This window comes from Diuraphis noxia, unplaced genomic scaffold (genome assembly GCF_037042655.1).
Source record: "Diuraphis noxia isolate RWA-SAM2 unplaced genomic scaffold, SU_Dnox_SAM2 contig0003, whole genome shotgun sequence".
In the NCBI taxonomy this organism is placed as follows: Eukaryota; Metazoa; Arthropoda; class Insecta; order Hemiptera; family Aphididae; genus Diuraphis; species Diuraphis noxia.
This window is the reverse complement of record NW_028301713.1, coordinates 18,720,530-18,744,937: the sequence shown is the minus strand read 5'-3', so window position 1 is coordinate 18,744,937 and position 24,408 is coordinate 18,720,530. Positions and strand designations below refer to the sequence as shown.

Here is a 24,408-nt window from a genome sequence, read left to right as displayed (position 1 = left end):
TTAGTTATTAATTTGTCTATACAAAGTATTGAAGAAAAATCAATTAAAATTGTAATTAATTATATTTGTATTATAATTAAGAAGTAAGAATATAAATAAGTAAAAATTTTAAATTTTTGCAATGCAGTTTATCATATTATTGTGGGGTTGTGGACTGTGGGGGCTATAAGCCTCCCACAAATCTGTGAACCATCAATATATCAGTACCCCCTACATTCACACCCAATGTGCGCCTTAAAAGGGGCCATAAATTTGATTTGCACTGGGGTCCATCTATTTCTAGCTACGGCACTGTGACCATGACAGTTTATTGATATAAGCTATATAGTTTTTTACCTTATATTTTACCTTTATTAACCTTTTATTTCTGATTCTAATTTACTCCTTTCATAAATTTCTTTCAAATATTCATCATTTTGCCAACTGTTTGTGAACAAAAATGATTATCATCATCTTTTTCATCGCTATAATTTATATTGTTGTCCGAATCATCTACCTCAATATCATTGATGAAAGTACTTTGTGAAGAAATTCCTCTTATTTTCTCTAAAATGAACTGTCGGCTACTTTCAGATGGTGTTTGAATCATTTCAGACCCTTCTCAGCCAAAGTTTCTGAGGATAGAAGAAGCCTTAATCCACGAACATAAAATTCCTTAAGTGCTTTGTTTTTTATACCAGTTAAATGTTTTATTCGGCAAAATATTTTGATAACGTGTGCTACATCTATACGGATATAAGTAGCAGGCAATTTTTCAGCTAGACGCCTAGACCATTCAGTACATCAAAACAGTCATCCTCATACATTTTAAGGCTTCTGCCATTACAAAATGCTCTTGATATAGCGCCTGATGGCTCGCTATCAGCTCTCTATAATTTTAATAGGGACGACTTTGACGGCTCAGGGAATAGGCAATTAACACGGCCTATTGATTGCTGTTCATTAATTTAATATTAATATTATTTAATAACAAACACTTGCGTTAACAACAATTAATTTTTATTGCAATGTATAATAAGGAAAAATGATGATAATTATGGAATTATAACAGAATATAAATAAAACAACACAGCCTATATGGCTAACTGATACAATATAAAATACAATTTAGGCCGATATGGCAGAATAATACAATGTGTCTCTTTGGCGGAATAATACAATTAATAATATGACTATAATAATAATAGTAGTATAAATGAACCTTTAAGGCCCGTCGACCAATATAATAAACTTACCCGTGGTACGTTAAATGGCGGATTTAATCCCACGCGACTCGTGCCGGGGACGTAATAATAAATATAATAATAAATATACAAGAAATAACTACAACCCGCGCACGTGCGACCATTTAGCCGTACCACAAAGACGTACAACACAATATACTAAAAAACAATATTTGCATATGCGCAAACATAACCACGCTAACCAGGAGCAAACAACGCAGACAGGAACTACGGCGAGCATGTACACCCAAAGCAAGAAAACAACTTTAGAATAAAGAAAAACGTGGTTATTTGGCTGCAACAAACGGAGTATAAGGATTACAGAACGGCAGAAAAAACAAGTAACAAGAACAACGAGCAAGCCAAGAGAAGAACAGAACACACACAAAAATATGGAAAAATCGTTGCCTACTTGAGAAGACTAACAGTGTCACCTGCACAACAATACAAAAAAATAAGAAATTACCAAGACTAACCACAGTGTAGGTGACACAAAAACATGGAGAGAATTCACAGTAGGATGAAGGCAACATGACCGAACGACGACTAGTAATAGTTATTAATTGCAATATTGGCACAAACATTTTACCCCCCTTGAAAGGACATAGGCCTTTCAAAAATAAATATAAACATTGGACATGAAAAAATCACAGAATACAATTACTATAGTAATAAAATTAATACAATTGAATAATAAGTAAATACATAAGGTAAATAAGGTAATACAAAAATAATGATAGAAGAATGGTTAGGCTGCATCCTCTTCCTCCTTGACACTTGGCAAAATTGCAATCTTAGATGTTGGACGCTGTAACTCCCTACCAACCGAGTTAACAACAGTGACCACACGAACAACTCCATCAGTTCCTGGATGGACCTTGGTGATTCTTACCATATTCCACTTCATTGATGGCATATTATCTTCTTTTAGAATAGCTAGTGAACCGATCTTAACATTATCTTTTTTTGACAGCCAGCAACCTCTTTTATGAAGTTGGGGCAGATATTCTGCGCTCCACCTCTTCCAAAATGTTTGAGCTTGTACATTAACCAGACTCCATCTTTTGACTCTATTAAGTGGTATTTCAGTGCTGTCAGGTTCAGCTGGTAGTGTTAAGCTTCCTCCAACTAGGAAATGGCCCGGTGTCAGTGCGTTCAGATCGGAAGGATCATCGGACATTGGGGAAATTGGGCGAGAATTTAACACAGCCTCTACACGGCACAGCAAGGTATTCATCTCCTCAAACGTTAGAAGACCCATTGTGTTCATTTTTAATAAATGCCTTTTTGCTGATTTCACAGCCGCCTCCCACAGACCACTAAAGTGTGGTGCGGAAGGGGGGATGAAATGCCATTGAATTTTGAGATCCGATAGTGACTCTTCGATCGTACATTGTCCCTCAACTCGTAGGAAATATGAGTGCAAAACCTTGTTGGCTCCCACGAAGTTTGTGCCGTTGTCACTGTACATATGACTACAATAACCTCGACGGGACAAAAATCGCATAAGGGATGCTAGGAACGCCTCGGTGGTAAGTCCACTAACCAATTCAAGGTGGACAGCACGTGTCACGAAACAAACAAATACAGCAATATAGCATTTAATACTGACTACTTTACGTATGCCACTACGAATTAGAATCGGTCCACAAAAATCAACTCCAGTCTTGGCGAAGGGACGTTCAATATTGACTCTTTCACGTGGAAGTGGTGCCATGAATGGAGCAACCAGAGATGGGCTGGAACGAAAACAAATTATGCAGCGCCTGACAGTTTGATTGGCAATAACTCGTCCTCGAATTGGCTAGTAACGAAGGTGAATGTTGGCCAGCAATCCCCGAGGGCCAATGTGAATTAAACGTTTGTGTTCATATTCGAATATCAGTCGTGTTACTGTACACTTCGCTGGTAATACAATCGGACATTTGCTAGTGTAGGCAATATCAGCATTAATAAGGCGACCTCCCACTCGCACTAGACCATCCTCATCAACAAATGGGTTTAAAGCACGCAGTGCACTACGACGTCCAACAGGTCTACCGGCCTTGAGGTCAACAATTTCTGACGCAAATGAAGTGGACTGTGTTTTTCGGATTAACACCATGGCAGCATTAGTTAATTCAATTACACTTAGTGAATTCAATCGCCGGTCAGTAATAATTTTGGTACGAGCATTGTGACAAAACCTCAGAATCTATGCAGCGATACGGTTCATTCTGGACCAAGAAGAGTACCTCTCCTCGAATTGGCACTCTACTGGTTGAATTCCTAATAAGACAGGACGTATGATTTTGACTTCGGGTAAATCTGTAAGGGTGGCATAATTGGATGGCCACAAGTCTTCGGAATGGGCCAACCATTTAGGACCGTTCCACCAGAGCTCATTTGACAACAGTGATTCAGCGGAGCATCCTCTTGTAATTACATCTGCAGGGTTACTTGTAGTTGGTTCATGGCGCCATTGGGAGGGCTGGGTTAAGTCTAATATCTGTGCTACTCTGTTGGAGACATAAGACTTGAGCGGTTTGTCAGTATTAATCCAGGAAATCACAATGGATGAATCTGACCATAATATAACATTAGATGGGTCACAATGTATTTTGATACGTTCCAGTTCCCTTGTAACCATGTTTATCAGCTCTGCCAATAGAAGTGCCCCGCAGATTTCCAACCGTGGAATCGTAGTAGGCTTTAAAGGAGCTACTCTTGATTTAGAACAATATAGATGACTCTGAGATGTGATGAGCGAACGGAAATAAACACAGGCACAAAAGGCATTTTGTGATGCATCACAAAAGCCATGCAATTGGACTGATGTAACATTATCAAATGGAACTCGACGTGGAATTGATAGTTGTTCAAGAGACTGGAGACTCTGATAGAAATTTGTCCATTTGGCTTGCATATCAGGGGATAGCGGTGTGTCCCAGTTTAACTTTGAAGACCACAAATGTTGCATGAATATCTTTCCTCGAATCAAGGCTGGTGTTAGGAATCCCACCGGATCATATACACTATTTATGTTAGACAGTAATGTCCTTTTAGTCATGTGCAACGGCCTTGACAAATCCTTAAAGACAAACTTAAAACAATCATTACTGAGCTGCCAAGTGAGACCTAGCGTGCTGACAGTGTCTTCCTCATTAATCGACAGCAGGTAAGTAGGATCACTTTCAGGAATGGACATTTTTGACATTACTAATTTTGAATTTGAACACCATTTTCGAAGAGGTAGGTTGGCCTTGTTGAGTTCATTTGTTAGATCTTGAAATAATTCATAACACTCAGTTTCATCTTGACCACCACTCAGCAAATCATCAACATAGAAGTCTTGTTGGATAGCGCGCTATGTTGCATGATTGGTGACGCTGTAACTCAGCTCAAGCAAACACCTAGTGGCTAAGAAAGACGCGGCCCTAGTACCGTACGTTACTGTTAACAGCCTATAGTCTTTCAATGGATCAGCAGGGCTCTCCCTATAACATATTCGTTGCATGTCACAATCTTCTGGCGAAACCCGTATCTGCCTGTACATTTTGGCTATATCGGCAGTAAGAGAAACTTTATGGACACGAAATCTTAAAATAATAGATATTAGATCAGGTTGAACAGTCGGTCCACATAACAAGATATCATTGAGACTATGACCGGACTTAGTGGCAGCGGACCCATCAAAAACAACGCGCATTTTTGTAGTTAAACTGTTTGATTTAAACACAGAATGATGGGGAAGGTAATAAGTAGGACCATCAATTTTATAAGCCAACTCCATGTGTCCCAATTCAAAATATTCGTTCATGAACGTTTTGTAATCTGCAGCCAGTGTTAGGTTTTTTGACAGTTTGCGCTCAAGATTATAAAATCGTTGCTGAGCCATAAATCTTGAATCACCCAACACTGATGGGTCTTGAACAAATGGCAACCTTACAACAAATCGACCAAAATCGTCACGAGACACATTACATTTAAAGTGATCTTCGGCCTTGTGGTCAGATGAGAACTTATTCGAGCAGGTTTGAGTGAACAACGCTATAGCTGATTGATTGCAATTACTTGAAAATAAACTATTTGGAGGTGATAGCATTGTGCTCATTTGAATTGATCCGGTGAAAATCCATCCAAGATTAGTGTTGTGAAGAGTAACAGTGGACTAACCTTCAGTTTTTCTTCAGTAAATAACTCAAAAAATATCTCTGCTCCAAGTAAAATATCAACCGAAGCTGGTTCACTAAAATGAGGGTCAGCTAAACAATCACTAATAGTGTGTGGAATATTCAATGGTTCTACGTTAATGCAATGACTGGGCAATCTGTTGGTGATAGAATTGATGACATGGAAGTTGATAATAGCTTTAAATTCACTTGTTCTGGAACACATTGTAGTACTAATCATAGTGCCCGTCTTGGCAGTAATAGACCCTATGCCAGCTATAGATATTGAGCTATTGACAACATTTATTTTTAGTCTGGATGCACACTCTTTGGTTATTAGGCAGACTTGAGAACCAGAGTCTAGAATTGCACGACACTGAACTTGATGCCCAACTGCATTTTCTAAATTAACTAGAGCAGTAGCTAATATGATATGCTTAGTAACATAGGACTTGTTGCCTTGTTCGACGTATGTTACAATAGACTGTTCCTGTGACGATGATGACGGATCATCCACCGGATTAGGAGGATTCAATGGTGCATCATTATGTAATTTAGTGTTGTGCCGTTTCCCACATTTATTGCAGTTACCGCCACGGCACTGACGGACTTGATGACCAGGAAATAGACAATTATAACATAGCTTGTTCTTAAAAACTATATCTTGGCGCTCAGGCAAGGACATTTTATTAAATACGTCACAACTTGATAAGCGATGCTGCTCAGAACACATCAAACATTTTCTATCCTTGAAGGGTGGACTATCAGTTTGCTTGGTAAATAGAACCTTTTTTTGGATTGGGCGAGTACCAATAGACGAATGTTTATACTGGGTTGACTGGTTACCTGCTTCACCCCAACTTCATAGGCAGACACACGATTCGATAAGAACTTTTCTAAATCACTAAATTTGGGGAGATTCATGGTTGACTGTAATAGTTGCCATTCTCCGACGGTGGTTGGGTCTAATCTGCAACACAACAAGGTTACCAGCCATGCGTCCCACTGCTCCACCGGCTGATCAAGTGCCCTCAGAGCATTGACCTGTGATACAACATGGTGATGCAGTTGCCGTAACTCATTGGCAGTAGGCTTGTGTACTTGCGGTGTTTGGAACAATGAACGTATATGTGACTGGATAATGAGCGATTTGTTCTCATATCTTTCTACTAAAGCATTGTAGGCTGTGGAATAATTTACATCAGTTGTAGGAATGGTACGAACCACTTCCGCAGCAGGACCGACCAGACAGGATTTCAAGTAGTGTAAACGCTGTACATCAGATAATCCTTGGTTGTGATGAAACATAGCATTGAATGCGTCGAGAAATGATACCCAATTTTGTAGATCACCATCAAAGGTAGGAGCAGGAATGAACGGTAGTTTCATGGAATCCCGAATGATAGGCTGCGATGGTGTACTTGAGGTGTTGAATGGAGCCTTAGAATAGCGCTCAACTAAATCTAAAATCTCAGCCTTAAGTGAACAGAAAAAATCATCAACACCAGTCCTGTGATCTAGCATTTCAACTGTAACTGCTGCATGACCTTCAATATCATCTTGACAGGATTCATATTTAGACATGTATTGCATTAGACTGTCCAGTCTAGTTTGAAGTTGGTTCAGAGACTTAGTAGCAGGGTCAAACTTGTCTATGAATGTTTTAATTGAGTCCATAGACCTTTTGGCGGAATCTCTTTTGTTGATCATCTTTGTTAACTCGGGAGGAAGTCGTTCGTCGTTGACTCCCATCTTGATAGAAGAGTGAAGATTTTACAATTGTATAATAATATAAATTACGCACTAGTAATGGAACTAATTAACATATAATAATCCACAACGGTACGCCATTAATGCCTAATAGATAATTGAGATCTAATTGATAATAAAAATATTTTTTTTTTTTTTTTTTTTTCTAGACTGGTAATATGTCACAAATTAGGAACTTGATCAACAAAGTATCATGTAATTTTCCAATAAGAATTTAATAATCAATGCCAAATGTAGATAATAAAATTGATAATTTTTTATATAATATACATGAATGGCGCACACCTAAATAAGGTTTAACTGTTAAAACCTTATAACAAAAATGAGTAGTGCGTTTACAAATCAAAAAATATGGGTAAGATAGATTGCTGAATAACAATATTATAATAATTAAAAGTATATATAACAGCAGTAACTGCTTATTGCATAAAGGCAGTATAATAGTAAACAATTAACAGTTACCAACACAAGTGAAGTTTTAATATAATACAACTAGATCACGTCGAGGTCACCAATGATGGCTCGCTATCAGCTCTCTATAATTTTAATAGGGACGACTTTGACGGCTCAGGGAATAGGCAATTAACACGGCCTATTGATTGCTGTTCATTAATTTAATATTAATATTATTTAATAACAAACACTTGCGTTAACAACAATTAATTTTTATTGCAATGTATAATAAGGAAAAATGATGATAATTATGGAATTATAACAGAATATAAATAAAACAACACAGCCTATATGGCTAACTGATACAATATAAAATACAATTTAGGCCGATATGGCAGAATAATACAATGTGTCTCTTTGGCGGAATAATACAATTAATAATATGACTATAATAATAATAGTAGTATAAATGAACCTTTAAGGCCCGTCGACCAATATAATAAACTTACCCGTGGTACGTTAAATGGCGGATTTAATCCCACGCGACACGTGCCGGGGACGTAATAATAAATATAATAATAAATATACAAGAAATAACTACAACCCGCGCACGTGCGACCATTTAGCCGTACCACAAAGACGTACAACACAATATACTAAAAAACAATATTTGCATATGCGCAAACATAACCACGCTAACCAGGAGCAAACAACGCAGACAGGAACTACGGCGAGCATGTACACCCAAAGCAAGAAAACAACTTTAGAATAAAGAAAAACGTGGTTATTTGGCTGCAACAAACGGAGTATAAGGATTACAGAACGGCAGAAAAAACAAGTAACAAGAACAACGAGCAAGCCAAGAGAAGAACAGAACACACACAAAAATATGGAAAAATCGTTGCCTACTTGAGAAGACTAACAGTGTCACCTGCACAACAATACAAAAAAATAAGAAATTACCAAGACTAACCACAGTGTAGGTGACACAAAAACATGGAGAGAATTCACAGTAGGATGAAGGCAACATGACCGAACGACGACTAGTAATAGTTATTAATTGCAATATTGGCACAAACAGCGCCTATTATTGCTTTTGAATAATCACATACTACTTCATTTGGATTTCGTGTGCCCTCCATCATCCACTGGCCTAACCAGTAAAAAATCGTTAGAGTATCCTGTTTCTCTGAAAGCATTTGAGCTAATGATATGTTTCCAACACTTGAGCTTACTACAGCTTCATATAAAAATATATGACTTGATAAAATATTAATAGATGACCTTTTGAGTTTTTTTATCAAACTACCAGTCGCGTCTATGGATAGCTTACAATATGTTTTGCTCAGATCCTTATAAATTGCCATCTGATGTTTAGTCCAATAATGAACAATAAATGGATCGATGGCGATGAAATGTATGAAACCAGAATATACAGAATTATGCTTTAATTCTATCAATGATTGTACTGGACATTTATTATAGATTCCTAATTTTTTGTCTCTCGCTTCTTGTTTGACTTTTCGCAAAACATCATTTCGATATAGATTTGGAGGAGAAACGTTTTCAAATTCTAAATCTGACACATTTTTTCTTCTTCAATTACAAGCTAAATCATTCTCTAATTCATTACCTTTAGCTTTACATTTTTCTCCTCTTAATGGTCGTTTTTTAGTATGCTTAGTTTCGTGTCCAATTGTGTTTTTCGTTAATACAGATATTTCTAATGGTTCATCTTCATTTGGTTTAAAATCACTCCAACCATAAAGATTTGCACCACTTTTGCAGAAAATGTAATATAATGTTTACTAGGTATGACCTGATTCTGGAAAAACCTTAGCCCTTTTGTAAATAAAATTACATGGAAGTTTATGTTTTGACGAAAACGCGTCGTTTATAACATCTGCCCACAAATTTGGTTTTAATACTTCATAATTTCTTAATTTTGTTTTTCTTTTATATGTCACGGTATTTGGATAAATGGTCCTGAATAAATTGTAAATCAAATTAAACTTAAACAGTTTTCTTCCAGAATTTAAAGATACAGATACAGATGAAGCATTTGATATTGAAGGAGATTCAATGCTTGAGGTTTCTTTGTCACTTACCTGATCTAAGGAAACATTAGCCGGAATGATGCCAATAAGGTTTTTTAATTTTGTTTGAAAATTGTGGCGGTCATGAAAGAAAGTTAAGAATATGCTCGTTGGTGACAGTTTCCCTTCAAGTTCTCTAGAAATTTCATACCAAACTTTTTCTGATACAAATATCATATGACCGGATTCGTTAAATAAATCATGTTTTCTCTTTTCAAGAGCGTTATACAATATATCCAAATCAACTAATGGTTTCCTTCCTCTCTTAGTTTTTTGCTACAATCAATAACAAAATTAAGTTCAAATAAGTAATCGTAATTTTTTTTTAAATAAATTAAACATTCTTATAATTATACATAAATTATAATTTGAAACCTTATATTTTATAAAATTATTACTAAATTAGTCATTTATAACCAAAATGTACCGGGTGATTCTTTTATCATTGAACACTCATTATTTCAAAAATTATTAATGGTTTTTAAAATATAATTTTACATAGTTTCAAGTTATTAAAAAACCAACGTTGACATTCAAAAAAGTAAAAACTTAAAAAATGATAAGGATAAAAAATACTTAAAAATATAATTTTTTAATAAAAACGTTGGTTTTTTAACAACTTGAAACTATGTAAAAAAATATTTTTAAAAAAGTAAATACTTTTTTAAATAATGAGTGTTCAATGATAAAAGAATCACCCTGTATATATAAATTTATACTACTAACATTAATTAACATAACATTTATTTATATATTAGGTTAGGTATATTAGGTATTAGGTATTTCATGTATCAATAAATAATATTTTTAAATTAAAACAAAATAGCTTAAATCGTTATTCTTGTATTTAATATGTAATTTCGTCCAAATTTAAATTAAAATGTCTAATAAAAATAATTGTGATTATATAGTTTTTAGAATTTTTGGTTACGGTGTGAACTATTTATGATAATCTTTGTTTTAAATTTTGAATTCTTACGTATAAAAACTGAACATTTTATAATTTTTTAATTACCTATGGCCGGGCGGTGAGTAGGAGAGGTGGTGGTGGCGGTGGTGGGGATATGGTGGTGTGGTGGTGGTGGGACGGCGGCACCTACGGGCGAGCGGTGAGTAGGAGAGGTGGTGGTGGTGGTGGTGGTGGCGTATGATGAAGATGAGGATGAGGAGGAGGAGGATGAGGATCTTGTGATTGAATTCTCTATTTTATACTACTCAAACAACTTCTACAGCTTTGAGAATTGCCATTTCAAAGTCTATTGTGACCCATTTTGGAGAAAATTATATATTAAATTGATTTAACAGACTATTTATTTTATTAAAAGTATATACATAAGTTTCATAACTTTTGTTTAAGAATAAACAAAAAATTATAGGAATATAATGTAGGTGTAGGAACGGTTTGGATCTTAAATAAATAAATACTACAACGTATTATTTAGACACACACGTTTATTATCCGAATATTTATATATATATATTACGATTGTCACTGCGTACGACGTTGACGGCGGTCCGGCTAAAGCTAAAAGCTGCCGTCACCGCCGCTGGCCGGGGCGGCGGCCGTGCCGCAGGCGGCGGCCAGACCGGTTGTCGGTCGCGATCTCGCGGACGTCGATATAGACGCCGCGGTCGTTGCGATAACGACCGCGACATACTCCCCCCCGAGTCCACGAGACGCGACCGAGCAACCTAGTCCACGGGGAGGATTACCGGGTCCCCGGGCGTCACCTCCATGGCCTGGATCCACCGCTCCACCGTGGCTAGCTGCTGCTCCTGGGTGCCTGCTGGTGGAGTTAGCTGCTGCTCTGCTGGCTGCTGCACCACGGGCTGCTGGGCTTGCGGCTGCACCACGGGCTGCTGGGCTTGCGGCTGCACCACGGGCCGCTCGTCGGTCGGGTCGGCTTGCGGCTGCCCCGCTGGCCGCCGGAACCGGCCACGTCCATCCCGGACGTCGTGGCGCTGGTACGCCGGTGCTGTTCGACGAGGTGGCACTCGCCCGGGTGGTCCTGCCCTGGGCCTGGCGGCTTCGGGCTGTGGGGTGTTCGCTCGGGTGGACCGGCGTCCCTCGGCGAAACCCCGCTCGAACAAGGCCCATGCAGTCGGGCTTGCTCGTATCCGGCCGAACGACGCGGTGGCCGCGCGTTCGGCCGACCAACCGCTCACCGTGTCCTCCGGTCCATCCCCGGAGAGCCTCCTGGCTTCCCGCAACAACTGCGCGGCCATTGCCCGGAGCTTCTCCACGTGAGTGGCAATCATGCCACGGGATGGCCGGTTGTTGCGGTTTGGTGGCGGGTTATTGGCGCGTTCTGCCATCTGAAACAAGGTATGATTAGTTAGTGTTCTCTGACGGTCCTACAGCTCGCTTCATCGCTGAGACATGTAACTTAGTAGGGTGTTTACCCTCCGTCAAGAACACTCCAGTTCCTAGTGGTTTACCCAACTTAACCGGACCTAACCATTTCGGGGCGAACCCCGCGTGAAAACGCTTCTCCGCACTTGACTGCGGATGCGCTTTGTAGTATACCCAATCCCCTACCGACAGATTGTTTCTTCCCGGAGATTCTGGGGGTATATGGGTCCTGGGGCCCTTGGGGCCGGAAACCACCGGGTCCCCCCCCCCTCTACTACAGGAATATCATCTGGTTCCACCGGAGAATCTTCGATTTCTACCGGAGGTTTCCGCGCTGCTCCGGACAACTCCGGACCATTTTTGCCCGCGTCCCGGGATCCTTCGGCCAGCTCGAGCTGCCAATCTCCGGGGGCCTTGATCTCCCGACCAAACATCATTTTGGCCGGTGACTGTCCGGTGTTTCGGTTTTCCCTGTTTCTTACGGAGAACAACACGTGTGGCAGGTAGACATCCCACAGATGATGAGGCTTATCAACAAGTAAGGTTCGAAACCCTTTCTTCAACTCTTGATTTTGCCTTTCTACCGGGTTGGCACGCGGGTGGTATATTGGAGTCGTCCATCCTTCCACTCCCCACCTCCTTAGTGCGTCTCCCATTGCCTTGGACACGAACTGCGGGCCATTATCTGACAATAATGCCCTCGGGTATCCGAACCGTGGGAACAACTCCCGTTCGAATGTATCCACAATCGATTTGGTCGTCGCCTTTCCTAAGGGGTACGCCTCTACCCAGCAACTGTAACAATCAGTTACTACCAAAATCGTTGTCTTACCCCTCTGCGTTCGTGGGTATGGACCCATAAGATCGATGCTCAGCACCTCCCAAGGTTGCCGTGGGACTCGGGTGCATATCCGATCTTCTGGTTTGCGATTCAGTGGTTTTACACGTGCACAAACGTCGCATGCCCGCACGTAATTTCGCACTGCTTCACGCATACCGGCCCAAAAGAAACGACTCTTTATGCTTCGGTACGTTTCTTTCCACCCTGGGTGATTCGCTGTATCGTGGTCGTGAAACCTTTGTAGCAGAATCTGGGCCTTGTCCACCGGAACAACCACCCCCTCTTCTCCATGCGCGATGGATCGTGGGTGGCGGTGCAACACCTTGTCCCGGATGATGTACAACTTCCGAAGACGACCGAACCTTGCACCGTCTCCGGAGAGTTTACCAACTATCTCCCGTATGTTCGGGTCATTTTGTTGCCACTCTCGGACAACTTGCCATGTGACGTTTTCGTCATCCCTCTTCGGCTGGATCGCTCCACACTGGGTTGCACCCACACCGGATCCTCCGGACACGCCGGACAGATCACCGAAGACTCCGGAAGTTTCTTCGGACACTCCGGGCCGAATCACAGGGGGATCGTGGATATTGTTCTCCAACGATTCTTCGTCCACTGTATTCGGTCCCACCGGACAACGGGATAGCGCGTCGGCTGCTTCATTTTCTACTCCAGGCACGTGCCGGATTTCAAAATCGAAAGCCCCGAGTTGTAGCGCCCATCGCGTTAGTTTGCTGTTGGTACAGCGGGCTTGCTGTAACCATCGGAGTGCCGCGTTATCCGTGAATAACATAAACTTACCAGACTCCAGATATGGCCTAAACCTGTCAACCGCCCAAACTATGGCTAGACATTCACGTTCGACTGCCGAGTATCTTCCCTGTGCTGGATTGAGTTTTTTGCTGGCGTAGGAAATGATTTTCCTATCACCACTCTCCCCCCGCTGGAAGAGCACGGCACCAACTCCGACTTCGCTTGCGTCGGTCTGTAGATTGAATGGCTTACCCGGAAGAGGAGGGAAGAGCCGTGGTGCGGACACCAAAGACTCCTTCAACTTCCGGAACGCCTCTTGCTCAATTTCTGACCAACGCCATTTGGTCCCTTTGGCAAACAGACTCGTGAGTGGTGCTGTGATCTCGGCGTAGTGTGGCACGAATTGGCTGTACCAACCACAAACGCCTAATACCCGTAACACGTCCTTTGTCTTTTTTGGGACCGGTAGTTCTTGAATCGCCGTCAGTTTCTCCGGTTCCCGGTCTATTCCTTCACCGTCCACGACGTGTCCTAGGAATTTGATCTGTGCCACCCCGAATGTACATTTTTTCGGTTGGCACGTCAGACCGTAAGACTGGAGTCGCTCCAAGACTCTCTGCAAGTGGTTTAGATGTTGATCGGGACTCTCCGAGTATACCACAATATCATCCAAATAAACCAACACAAATTTACCAACTAACCCACGGAAGACCTCGCTTACCAAGCGACAGAATGTGGCGGGGGCGTTTTTAAGTCCGAAAGGCATTACTCTGAACTGGAATAATCCTCTTTGGGTCCTAAACGCCGTGAGTGGACGTGTCTCTGGTGAGAGACCCACCTGCCAGTATCCCGATTTCAAATCCATGGTGCTGTAAATCTTCGCTCCACCCATTCCTCGGACCATGTCATGGAGATCCGGCATCGGGTGAGCGTCCGACTCCGTCTGCATGTTCAGACGGCGATAGTCAACGCAGAATCTACGTGAGCCATCCTTTTTCTTCACGAGTACCACCGGTGCAGCCCATGGAGAGATGCTAGGTTCAACAAAACCCTGTTCTTCCATGTCTCGCACCATTTCGGCAATCACCTCGTTTTTCTCTCGGGAGTACCCGTAAGCGTTTAGAGCCACCGGATTTGGATCCTTGAGACGGATCTGGTGCTCTATCACCCGAGTTCTGCCTACTTCTCCGGAGAAAACCTCCGGATATTGGCATACGACTTCTTTGACCCGCATACCGTACTCTCCTTCGGGTAATCCTGTGGTTGTTAGGTCCACTCCTACGGTGACCGGAGTTACTGGATTTCTCCAACTCACGGAAACACGTCTTTCTTTCCCCAGGTGGATTATGCAACCGCTATAGTCCCAAGCGACTTGTTGCTCCACGAGGAAATCATGGCCCAGGAAGACATCTCCGATGAGATCGTCTAACACTGCTGCCCTGAAGCTTACCTCCAGATCCACTATCTGGGCCCGAAATTCGGAAAACTCCGTAATTTCTTGGGTCCGACCGTCCGCCATCCGGACAGTCTCCGGTTCTTCGGTAAAACTCCGGCCAAACTTCTTTGCCACCCACGGTTTGACGTATGTCCTCGCCGCCTGGGAGTCCAGTAGCGCTACTACTGCCCCGAGTGCAAACTCTAGTTCTATGGCCGGTAACGGAATATCCGCTACTGTAGTTTTCCCCGTTGACACCGTTGCAATGGATGGAGACTCTAACACTCCGGTCCGCAGATCCGAAAAGCGTTCTCTCAACTCGAACTTTGAGTCCGTATCTGAGTCTCTCCTCTTGCACTTTTCCCGTGGATAAGGAATAAACTCCTCGGAAAAATCTTCGGCTGTGACCGGACAAATTAACAACTCCTGTGTTAACTCATCTTGTTCCGCATCACTTGAAATGCTGTCCGCGACATTTTTATTGGAAACATCACTCACCTCGGTGGGATTTTCACTTTTGTCCGGAACACTTTCGACTCTTAAAGATTTTCCCGACCTGTTGTCCAGGTGGTCGGAACCCGTTTCCATCACCGAATCATTTTCCCGGTCCATTGTCGCGAACTGTGGTTCCTTTACCGGAACGTCGTTTTCAATGGGTTTTCTCGGGTGATTTCGGCGCTTTCTCCGGTGTTTCTCCGGAGGCTCGACGGTTTTCACCGGACAACTCCTCACTCCGGAGCTTATCTTCGGGTGACCAAAGTTTTTCTCCGGAGGAATGCCGTTCTTACCGGATTTTACCGGTTCAGAACTCTTTTGGTCCGACTTCTTCGGGCCATTTCCCGAGTCTCCGGTCCGTATTGCTCCGAAGTTCCGTTTTTTCGGGTCAGTTCTTGTAATTTGTGGTTCCTGTATCGGAACGTTACTCACTGCCCGAGTTGAACTTCGTTGCTTACCACTCTTCGGACGACTCGTGACTTTTCCGCCGGTTACTTCCTGGCCGGCCGGGACCCGGCGGTCCCGCCGGTCGTTTTGGCGTTTCCCGACTCCGACTTTCTTTTTGGACATGCAGCTTGCCAGTGGTCATGACTACCACATACCCTGCATCCTGCTCCCGAAGATAGTCGTTGCTTCGGATTCGGCACCTGGGATTTCTCAGCACTCTCAGCTTTTCGTTTATCCAACCATTTTAACTTTGGTGGTACGTTGGTGCTCACTCCCGCCTTATCCGATATTACGGCCTTGCTACCATCCAGAACATGGGCAAGCGCTCGTAATTCGCTGAACGATTTCAGTCGCTGTATACGTGCATGAATTCTAAATTCATCACGCATGAGTCCAATCACTGTCATTACCACCGCTTCTTCTGTCAGACCAAGGCTTAACCTCCGATACAACTGGTACTTGTGTAGGACATACTCCCCCAGTGTTTCGGTCTTGGTCTGAGCGGTGCTCAACAATTCTGATTGCAGACTCGACTGCAACTCGTCCCCGTTGAACTTTTCCAATAGTTCAGACCTGAACTCTTGCCATGGTAAGTCCAACGCTCTCATGGTTCCCCTCCATGTTCCTGCCTGTGCCTTCAGCTGAGGGGCCAAAACGGTCACCCATCTAGACTTGTGGATACCAGTTTCTTCAAGTATTGCCTCGGCCTGGAGCAAAAACCGCACTGGGTCTTCCTCCCTCTTACCGGCAAACTCTGGTATCGACGCACGGGCCATATTTAGCTCATTTTGAGGGATGAGCAGGCTGTCCGGGAAATGCACGCGTTTTACTCCGGAAAAACTACTCCGTAACGCTTCCTCATGACTTCCGCCGGACACTTCACCGGACACTCCGGACAGATTACCGAAGACTCCGGACATTTCACCGGACACTCCGGACCGGTTACCGGAAACTCCGGAAGAACTCCGATTTCTCGGGTTTTCCCCGGTCAATCTGCTCCGTATGTTCGCCCATCGGCTCTCAAAACTCACACTTTGAGTTTTGACCGGACGATTTTGACTTTCGTCCGGGCAAATCTGATTGGCTCCGGATATATGGCTGGTTGATGGTTGTTGGGAATTTTCACGGCATGAGCAACTTGCTTGCTCCACCCGCTCGGTCGACCTATGCTTTTCTTCTGCTAACTCCCGCTCCAAGCGTTCCACGCTCTCGCTGAGAGTAGCGATTGTCAATTGTTGCTTGTCGACCGTTGTTTCCAACCCCTCCAGCCTGTCTAACATCTGCTCCATAAACTGATTTATCAAGTTCTTTTCAGAGTTGACCTCATCCTCCTCAGTTTGAGCCTCCGATGTTTTCCCTTCCGGTACCTGGGCTGACGTCTCGTCAGTTTCCCCAAACCGTACTGATCTTGGGTCAATGCTTTCCTTGGTCCGAATATACTCTTCTAAAGCCAAGAGTTTATCGGCCTTGGACCCCCCGGTCTCAATACCACGTTTCAATAATTCCCTGTTAATATCGACAATATTTAACTCACTAATGCATTTAGTACCCATTGTGCAGATTAAATTTAATTGCTATTATCTATCTAATTAAATTACGATGGATACGATATTACGTAACTCGGGCTATCGCTGGTAGAGATATGTACTTTCCAATCTATAAATAGCCTAAACCAAGTTTAGCACTGTAGGAATTACGCTAAATTATGCAAATTTTGCTACAATTTACCACCTTAGATTGGACAAGCCCTTAATATTTTATTAATAATAAAAAAAAAAAATGAATAAAAATATTAGGAACCGGTATGATCAGGACACCTATTGTAGGTTCTTTTAACCTGATATGTGCTAATTTACTTTAATTTACGTAAAATTATTTTTATTAAAATTAGCACTTACCTTACTCCTTACTCGACTGCGCCAATGTAGGTGTAGGAACGGTTTGGATCTTAAATAAATAAATACTACAACGTATTATTTAGACACACACGTTTATTATCCGAATATTTATATATATATATTACGATTGTCACTGCGTACGACGTTGACGGCGGTCCGGCTAAAGCTAAAAGCTGCCGTCACCGCCGCTGGCCGGGGCGGCGGCCGTGCCGCAGGCGGCGGCCAGACCGGTTGTCGGTCGCGATCTCGCGGACGTCGATATAGACGCCGCGGTCGTTGCGATAACGACCGCGACAATAATGACCATTTTTAAGTATATGAATGGTAAACATTTGTGTAAAAAATCGAGGACAAAATTTAAATGTACCATCCATATATATTGTATCTATTTCAGATAGTAACTTTAAATTTGTGTTACAAGAAAATATAACCACATTTTTTCTATATCATTTAATAATAAAAAAGGCTCACCTTCTTTTGTCACTGGTTTCATATCGTCTAAAACTTTATGTACTCCCGCAAGGTCATTAGGATTAGCAGGAAGAATTTTCTTAGGTTTTTCATAAATAATTTTGCTTATTCTTTGAACGTCTATAGTATTAGTATTTAATGCCGGGGTTTTACATATTTCTTCCATGATAATTTCCAAATTATATGATAACTTCCAAATTAATTAATCAGTAATTAAATCTCGGTGTGGGGTATACAATATATATTATATTATATGTATTAATTTTCAATGTGTATAATATGTAATATATACTACTATAGTAGTTATACCTACTGGCTACCACCTAAGATTGTAATGATCATAAATAATAAATGTAGTTGACAATACAAGAACATAAAACAGCAATATAAAATCAATTACCTAAAATGTTAATACATTTTTTGAATTCGGTTTTCAATGTAGGTATTGTTTTCTAAAAGTTCTCTTTCAATATAAATATAATATTTGTATCTTAAAACAAAACTTAAGAGTTACATTAGTTATGAATTTTAAGATATAACTACCAAAAGTCCCAAACCCAATGGCATAACTAGAATTTTTTTTCTGGGTAAGCCGGAAAACTGATTTACTCTATAAAATATACATACAAAATATTTAATGAAACAATATCGGTTAGTATATTATATATATATATTTTTTTTAACATAAAATAAAAATAATTAATTTTATATAATATTATAAAATCAGATTAAGCTACAAAACTTGTATAAAATTATAAAATATAAAGTTAGAAATATAAAATCCAAATTGTTTTTTTTTTAAAGAAGTTTATAAGATGAAATACGAGTATTTTCAAACAATAAATTCTAATTTTATCAATCGAAGCAGATTTATACTAATTACATCGGATATAAATGCTTTACAATTAAATATAGCCAATATAGGTATAAGCTATTACAGTCGTACTGTGTGATTAACTATTATTTTTTTTATTGATTTTACCATGATGTGTGTTTTTTTTTTTTTTTTTTTTTGTGCGATAAACGGTTATATCGCATTCGACAAATAGTCGAATGATTTCAAGAATTGGGCCCCAGTAGTACGATTACATATTAATATAATACTTTAAACTCAATACTGTCTACTCAACTACCTACGACATTATTAAGTTAAGTAACTTGTCATAGTTTGTTAATACTATTTTGAATTATTTTAAATTTCATTATTCTGCCGTAAATATGGTTGACTGTGAAAAATTAATCAATTTAGTATTTGAAAAAGAGCGTTTGTGGAACATCAAATCAAAATATGTTACCACAACAGAGACGTTTGTAAAAAGTTGTGGAATGAAATTTCTGTAGAAATGGGAGTCAAAAGTACGTATTAAATCAATATTTATTTATACAATTACAATTTATATACATGACAACTGTATTTAATTCATAATAATATAATACATTTAATATTATGATTATTAATTATTATACAGTATTTTGTTATACAATTTGTAAAATGTAAATACATAGGTAATTTAGTTAAGGTTTGAATAAGTTGAATGAGTATTGAATAAGTGATAGAATATATAATCTACAAAAATACATAACTAAAATTAACATTTTTTTTTTTTTTCTGTAATCCTGAAAACTGACAGCACCAATATCATTTAAATATTCTTTAAATTTATCTCGTATAGTATACGCTTCTTGTTTTGAACGATTGTTACGTCTTGATGTATTATTGTGAACTAAATCTGGATTTGTTAAGTTCTGGTTTATTTTTGAAATTAATGTTTCGTCTACACCTTCTTGGTCTATAATAATATTATGAATCAAACAAATGGTCTTTAAGATTGTGTCAACATGTTTTGGATCAATTTGTACTTCAGTTTTTAAACACCTCCATTTTGATACTAAAATACCAAAAGTTCATTCGATCATTCGTCTAGCACGACTTAAGCGGTAGTTGAAAATGTCTTTTGTTTTGTCCAAATTATTATCAAAAGGATAAGGTCTCATTAGGGGCAGTAAAAATGCTTCGATTTTTGACTTCAGTACCTCGTTCGATCAGAAAGTGAATCTAGTTGGTACTTTGGGGGGTCAAAAGTTCATTCGATCATTCGTCTAGCACGACTTAAGCGGTAGTTGAAAATTTCTTTTGTTTTGTCCAAATTATTATCAAAAGGATAAGGTCTCATTAGGTATTCTTTTAATGGGTATCCTTGATCACCCAATAATACAAATGGCATAAGAAAAGTTGAATGAGGTAGTGTTTTTTTTGGTGGCAAGTTAAATGTATTTCCCTCCAAATGCTCATAAATATTACATGCTGTGAAAACTCCACTATCGCTTTGTCTTCCGTATGCTCCAACATCTATAGCAATGAATTTATATTTAGCATCGCATATTCCCTGTAGATGGATAGAAAAATAGTGCTTATAATTATAGAACATGGAACCAGTGTTCTTTGGGCATTTTATACGAATATGCTTGCCGTCAATACAGCCCACACAATTAGGAAAGTTCCATAGCATCTCAAAGTCTTGAGCAATTTTGTAAAACATATCTGTAGTAGGGAATGGCATGTGAATGTTAGCAAAAAGTTTCCAAATAATATTGCACGTATCATAAATAATTTCTCCAATTGTATATGAGCCATACGAAAAGAAAATGCTAAGGACCTATATGACATTCCAGTTGAAAGAAACCTAAAAATAATTGAAAAAGTCCGTAAACAGCAAATGTCAAAATACTTTGAAAATTTGTATTGTGTATAGAAAGTTATAAATATAATGTAAATACAGTTAGTGAAAATTTCATGTATCTACAACAGTCATCTGTTACGAGTTATACCAAAAATTATATAGGAACAAATTTTTTACTTATAAAGTTTAAATGTCTAGAAAATTTGGAAAAAAATTTATATATTGACAAAATAATATACCAAAAATTTGAATCTTTGATAAAATTGTAAAACAATAAGTTGTGCTATTTTGTTTTTGATATTTTAGTATATTAATTTAGAATAATGTATATGAGGAACATTGTATTAAATTTCAAAGATTTCTTTACTCTGAAAAAAGTTATTATTGATATTTTTTTTCCACTTAACTTAAACTTAAACTTATTTCGATAGTCTTAAACTCTCTTAACTGTAATCTTTCTTTCCTGTTAATTGATTTTTCATATTTAAAATTGAGATTGTCAAAAGCTAACTCTCTACTTTAACACAAGCTACACGACTTAAAGAAGTAAATATATTATTATATTTAATATATCATAATATTATATTTTTGTACATAATACATATTATACTTAAAAACTTAAGGCTAATAATCTCGTTGTTGATGCCTAAACAATAATAAAAAAATAAAAAAGTAAAAAAATAAATATGTCACTTTTCAAAAAAATAAACAACTTAAAAATTCCAAAAAAATAAACCATTTTTCCTAAATTACAACACGAAAATGTGATGTAGTTATTTTTTTATTTTATTTTAGATTTTGAGCGGAGCGATGAATGTATTGATTTTACCATGATGTGTGTTTTTTTTTTTTTTTGTGTCTGTCATCACGTTTTGGGGCAGTAAAAATGCTTCGATTTTTGACTTCAGTACCTCGTTCGATCAGAAAGTGAATCTAGTTGGTACTTTGGGGGGTCAAAAGTAAAAAATTCTTAATACTTTTCTAAATAATTGAGAAAAACAAACTAAAAATTAAGGGAAAAACGGGAAATTTTACGCACACTCATTTTTCGACAAAATCGATTTTGGTTTTTGATGTAACTTTAAAACGAATGACCATAGATACATGAAATTTTCACCTAATGTTTATATAAGTATATTCTATCCATCATGCAATTTTCAAAAAATTTCGACTTAAGTTGAACTATTCATAAGCATTTCAAATTTTCGATCATTATTAGTTTTTTTAAAATTAATATCGATAAAAATTTATTTGTTAGGCAGAAAAGCTTGAAAATTTAATACAAGGCTCTTAACATATTGTTACAATAGCAGTTGAAAAATAAAAGAAATTCATAGTCACAATTTTTTTTTATAAGCATTCAAAGTTTGAATTTTGACAAAATACGTAAAAATCACGAAAATTCACAAATTATTTTAAGCTAGAAATTCATAAAAAAATTTCGTTTTAAATCTAAGATTTTAAAATTTAATACAAAATTCCTTACAAGTTTTTCAATCTTTATCACAGATAAAAATTCCACCAGAAATTCAAATTAAATTTATTATGATACTGTATTATAATTATAATTATTACTTTTGTTTTGGCATTATCATTATTATAATTTTTGGCGAAACTTTAAAAGCTAAATGGCAAAATTTAAGAGACACTTTTCGAAAAGAGTGCAACAAAGAAAAACGTAATACTGGCGATGGGACACCTGATGTTTTATCATCACAATGGAAATTTTACGAAAATATGACCTTTTTAAAAGACACTTTAATGCCCAGAAAAAGGGTTTGTAACATTCAAAAAGAAACACACGAAGAAGGGCTATCATCATCTGAAATAAGTTTGTTCAACAATATAGTATCTGAAGAAGAACAGATTGATCAAGATCAAGATCGTCTCGATGAATCAGTTGTAAATCCCGATCTGTCTTCTGCAGTCTATTCAAATTCACAAACATCAATGAAGAGAAAAAAAATAAAAAATGATCCGATAGCAGATTTAATAGAAATTGAAAAACAAAAACTTAAACGGTTCGATACTAATAAAAATAATTCAAAAAATAGTGATAATTACAAGGATGATGAAGATTTTCATTTTTTAATGAGTTTGTTACCACATCTCAAAGATATACCAAAACAGAGAAAATTATCAGTAAGAATTAAATTGCAACAAGTACTTATGGAAGAAGAGGAACGCCGTGATATTTATGAAAACTCTACAAGACCATCTACTTGTCTACTTGCACGTCAAAGCCATTCAATTCTTATGTTCAAAGTCAGTCTGACACACTAACAAACTTAAATGAAACCTACAACATGCAGTATGTATCTAGCGGACAGCACAGTACGGGCTCACAGACAGCTACTGATCTTAGTTCATTTACACCATGGACACAACAATAAATATATTATTAAAATACATTCAAGATGTACTTATAATGTTTTATTAGATTTAATTTGTCTAACAAAGTTTCACACCTTATACAAGTTGTACAATTTCTTTTTTATTATTTCAACATATTTTACTTAAGATTTTTTTTTAAAAGGATTTTCAATCCATTAACAGTGGAATATTTTTAATGTATTTTAATTTTTTACAAAAAGGTTGATAGCCAGTTTTTTATTTTTTATTAATTTTTCTAAAGTACAAAACATACTTAACACATAAGTTTTAATTACATAAACATTAAAAAAAAAAAGAATGAAACATATTATTTAATGTATTTAAAGGTTATAATATTTCATTTTATTTGTAGCACTTACCTCAAAGTAACTGTTAATTTTTCCGCAGGTTTAATGCATTTCCTAAAATTTGATTGTTTTTCTAAAAAAGGTTGAATTTTTTCTAAAATATAATAAAAAGTACTAGGAGACATTCGCATGTACTCGAAAAATGTAATCGGTTGAGCTAAAAGCTTGGGGAAAAGTGTGTGAAATTCTCCAAATTTTTCCCTCTCTTCAAAAATATCATTAACCCAAAACTGTTTTTCTTTTTTTTTAGTCAATAATAAATACTTTATAACTGGATTAGTGTCTAATAAATACATTTCATCAGTGACGTCCATAGTGACTGAGTGTTGAATTGTTTTTGCTTTTACGGCGGTATAAGTATTTTCAGTATGTTTACGTTTATTACCCATGTTCGTATAATAACCTAAAATTGCAAATATATCTGAATTATTTATAATACTAACATGTCGTATAATAACATAAAATTGTATACATATCTAAATTAATTATAACATGATGTTTAATAAGAGTTTAAAACTAACCTTGTGCAGTATCCCGTTCATTTTCAAATGCATCCAAGGCAGCCATACATATATGATCGTCGCATTCTAAATCATCGGTTATCGCATTAGAGCATTCATTATTTTGATTTGATGGTCCAGCATGTTCATTAGGTACGTG

The 24,408-nt window shown here is 38.2% G+C and overlaps 4 protein-coding genes across 4 annotated transcripts; all 4 read right to left on the bottom strand.

The window, feature by feature from the left end:
- Positions 1-1,971: 1,971 nt before the first annotated feature.
- Positions 1,972-2,940, bottom strand: LOC149056918 (uncharacterized). Its single transcript, XM_089223230.1, has one exon. It carries the CDS (start codon positions 2,938-2,940, stop codon positions 1,972-1,974), a length of 969 nt encoding a protein of 322 aa, XP_089079356.1.
- Positions 2,941-3,417: 477 nt separating this feature from the next.
- On the bottom strand, positions 3,418-4,410 carry LOC149056917 (uncharacterized). Its single transcript, XM_089223229.1, has one exon. The coding sequence runs from the start codon at positions 4,408-4,410 to the stop codon at positions 3,418-3,420; it is 993 nt and encodes a 330-aa protein (XP_089079355.1).
- A 159-nt stretch (positions 4,411-4,569) lies between these two features.
- Positions 4,570-5,307, bottom strand: LOC149056916 (uncharacterized). The gene has a single exon (XM_089223227.1). It carries the CDS (start codon positions 5,305-5,307, stop codon positions 4,570-4,572), a length of 738 nt encoding a protein of 245 aa, XP_089079353.1.
- Positions 5,308-11,325: 6,018 nt separating this feature from the next.
- On the bottom strand, positions 11,326-18,002 carry LOC149056915 (uncharacterized). The gene is made up of 2 exons (XM_089223569.1): positions 17,856-18,002; positions 11,326-11,949 (listed from the first exon to the last, which is right to left on the bottom strand). The coding sequence occupies exon 2, from the start codon at positions 11,947-11,949 to the stop codon at positions 11,326-11,328; it is 624 nt and encodes a 207-aa protein (XP_089079695.1). The 5' UTR covers positions 17,856-18,002.
- Positions 18,003-24,408: the final 6,406 nt, after the last annotated feature.

Excerpts from the sequence above, each read along its gene's own strand:
- LOC149056915 (XM_089223569.1), bottom strand. The coding sequence starts at position 11,949 with ATGGCAGAACGCGCCAATAACCCGCCACCAAACCGCAACAACCGGCCA.
- LOC149056918 (XM_089223230.1), bottom strand. The coding sequence starts at position 2,940 with ATGGCACCACTTCCACGTGAAAGAGTCAATATTGAACGTCCCTTCGCC.
- LOC149056917 (XM_089223229.1), bottom strand. The coding sequence starts at position 4,410 with ATGTCCATTCCTGAAAGTGATCCTACTTACCTGCTGTCGATTAATGAG.
- LOC149056916 (XM_089223227.1), bottom strand. The coding sequence starts at position 5,307 with ATGCTATCACCTCCAAATAGTTTATTTTCAAGTAATTGCAATCAATCA.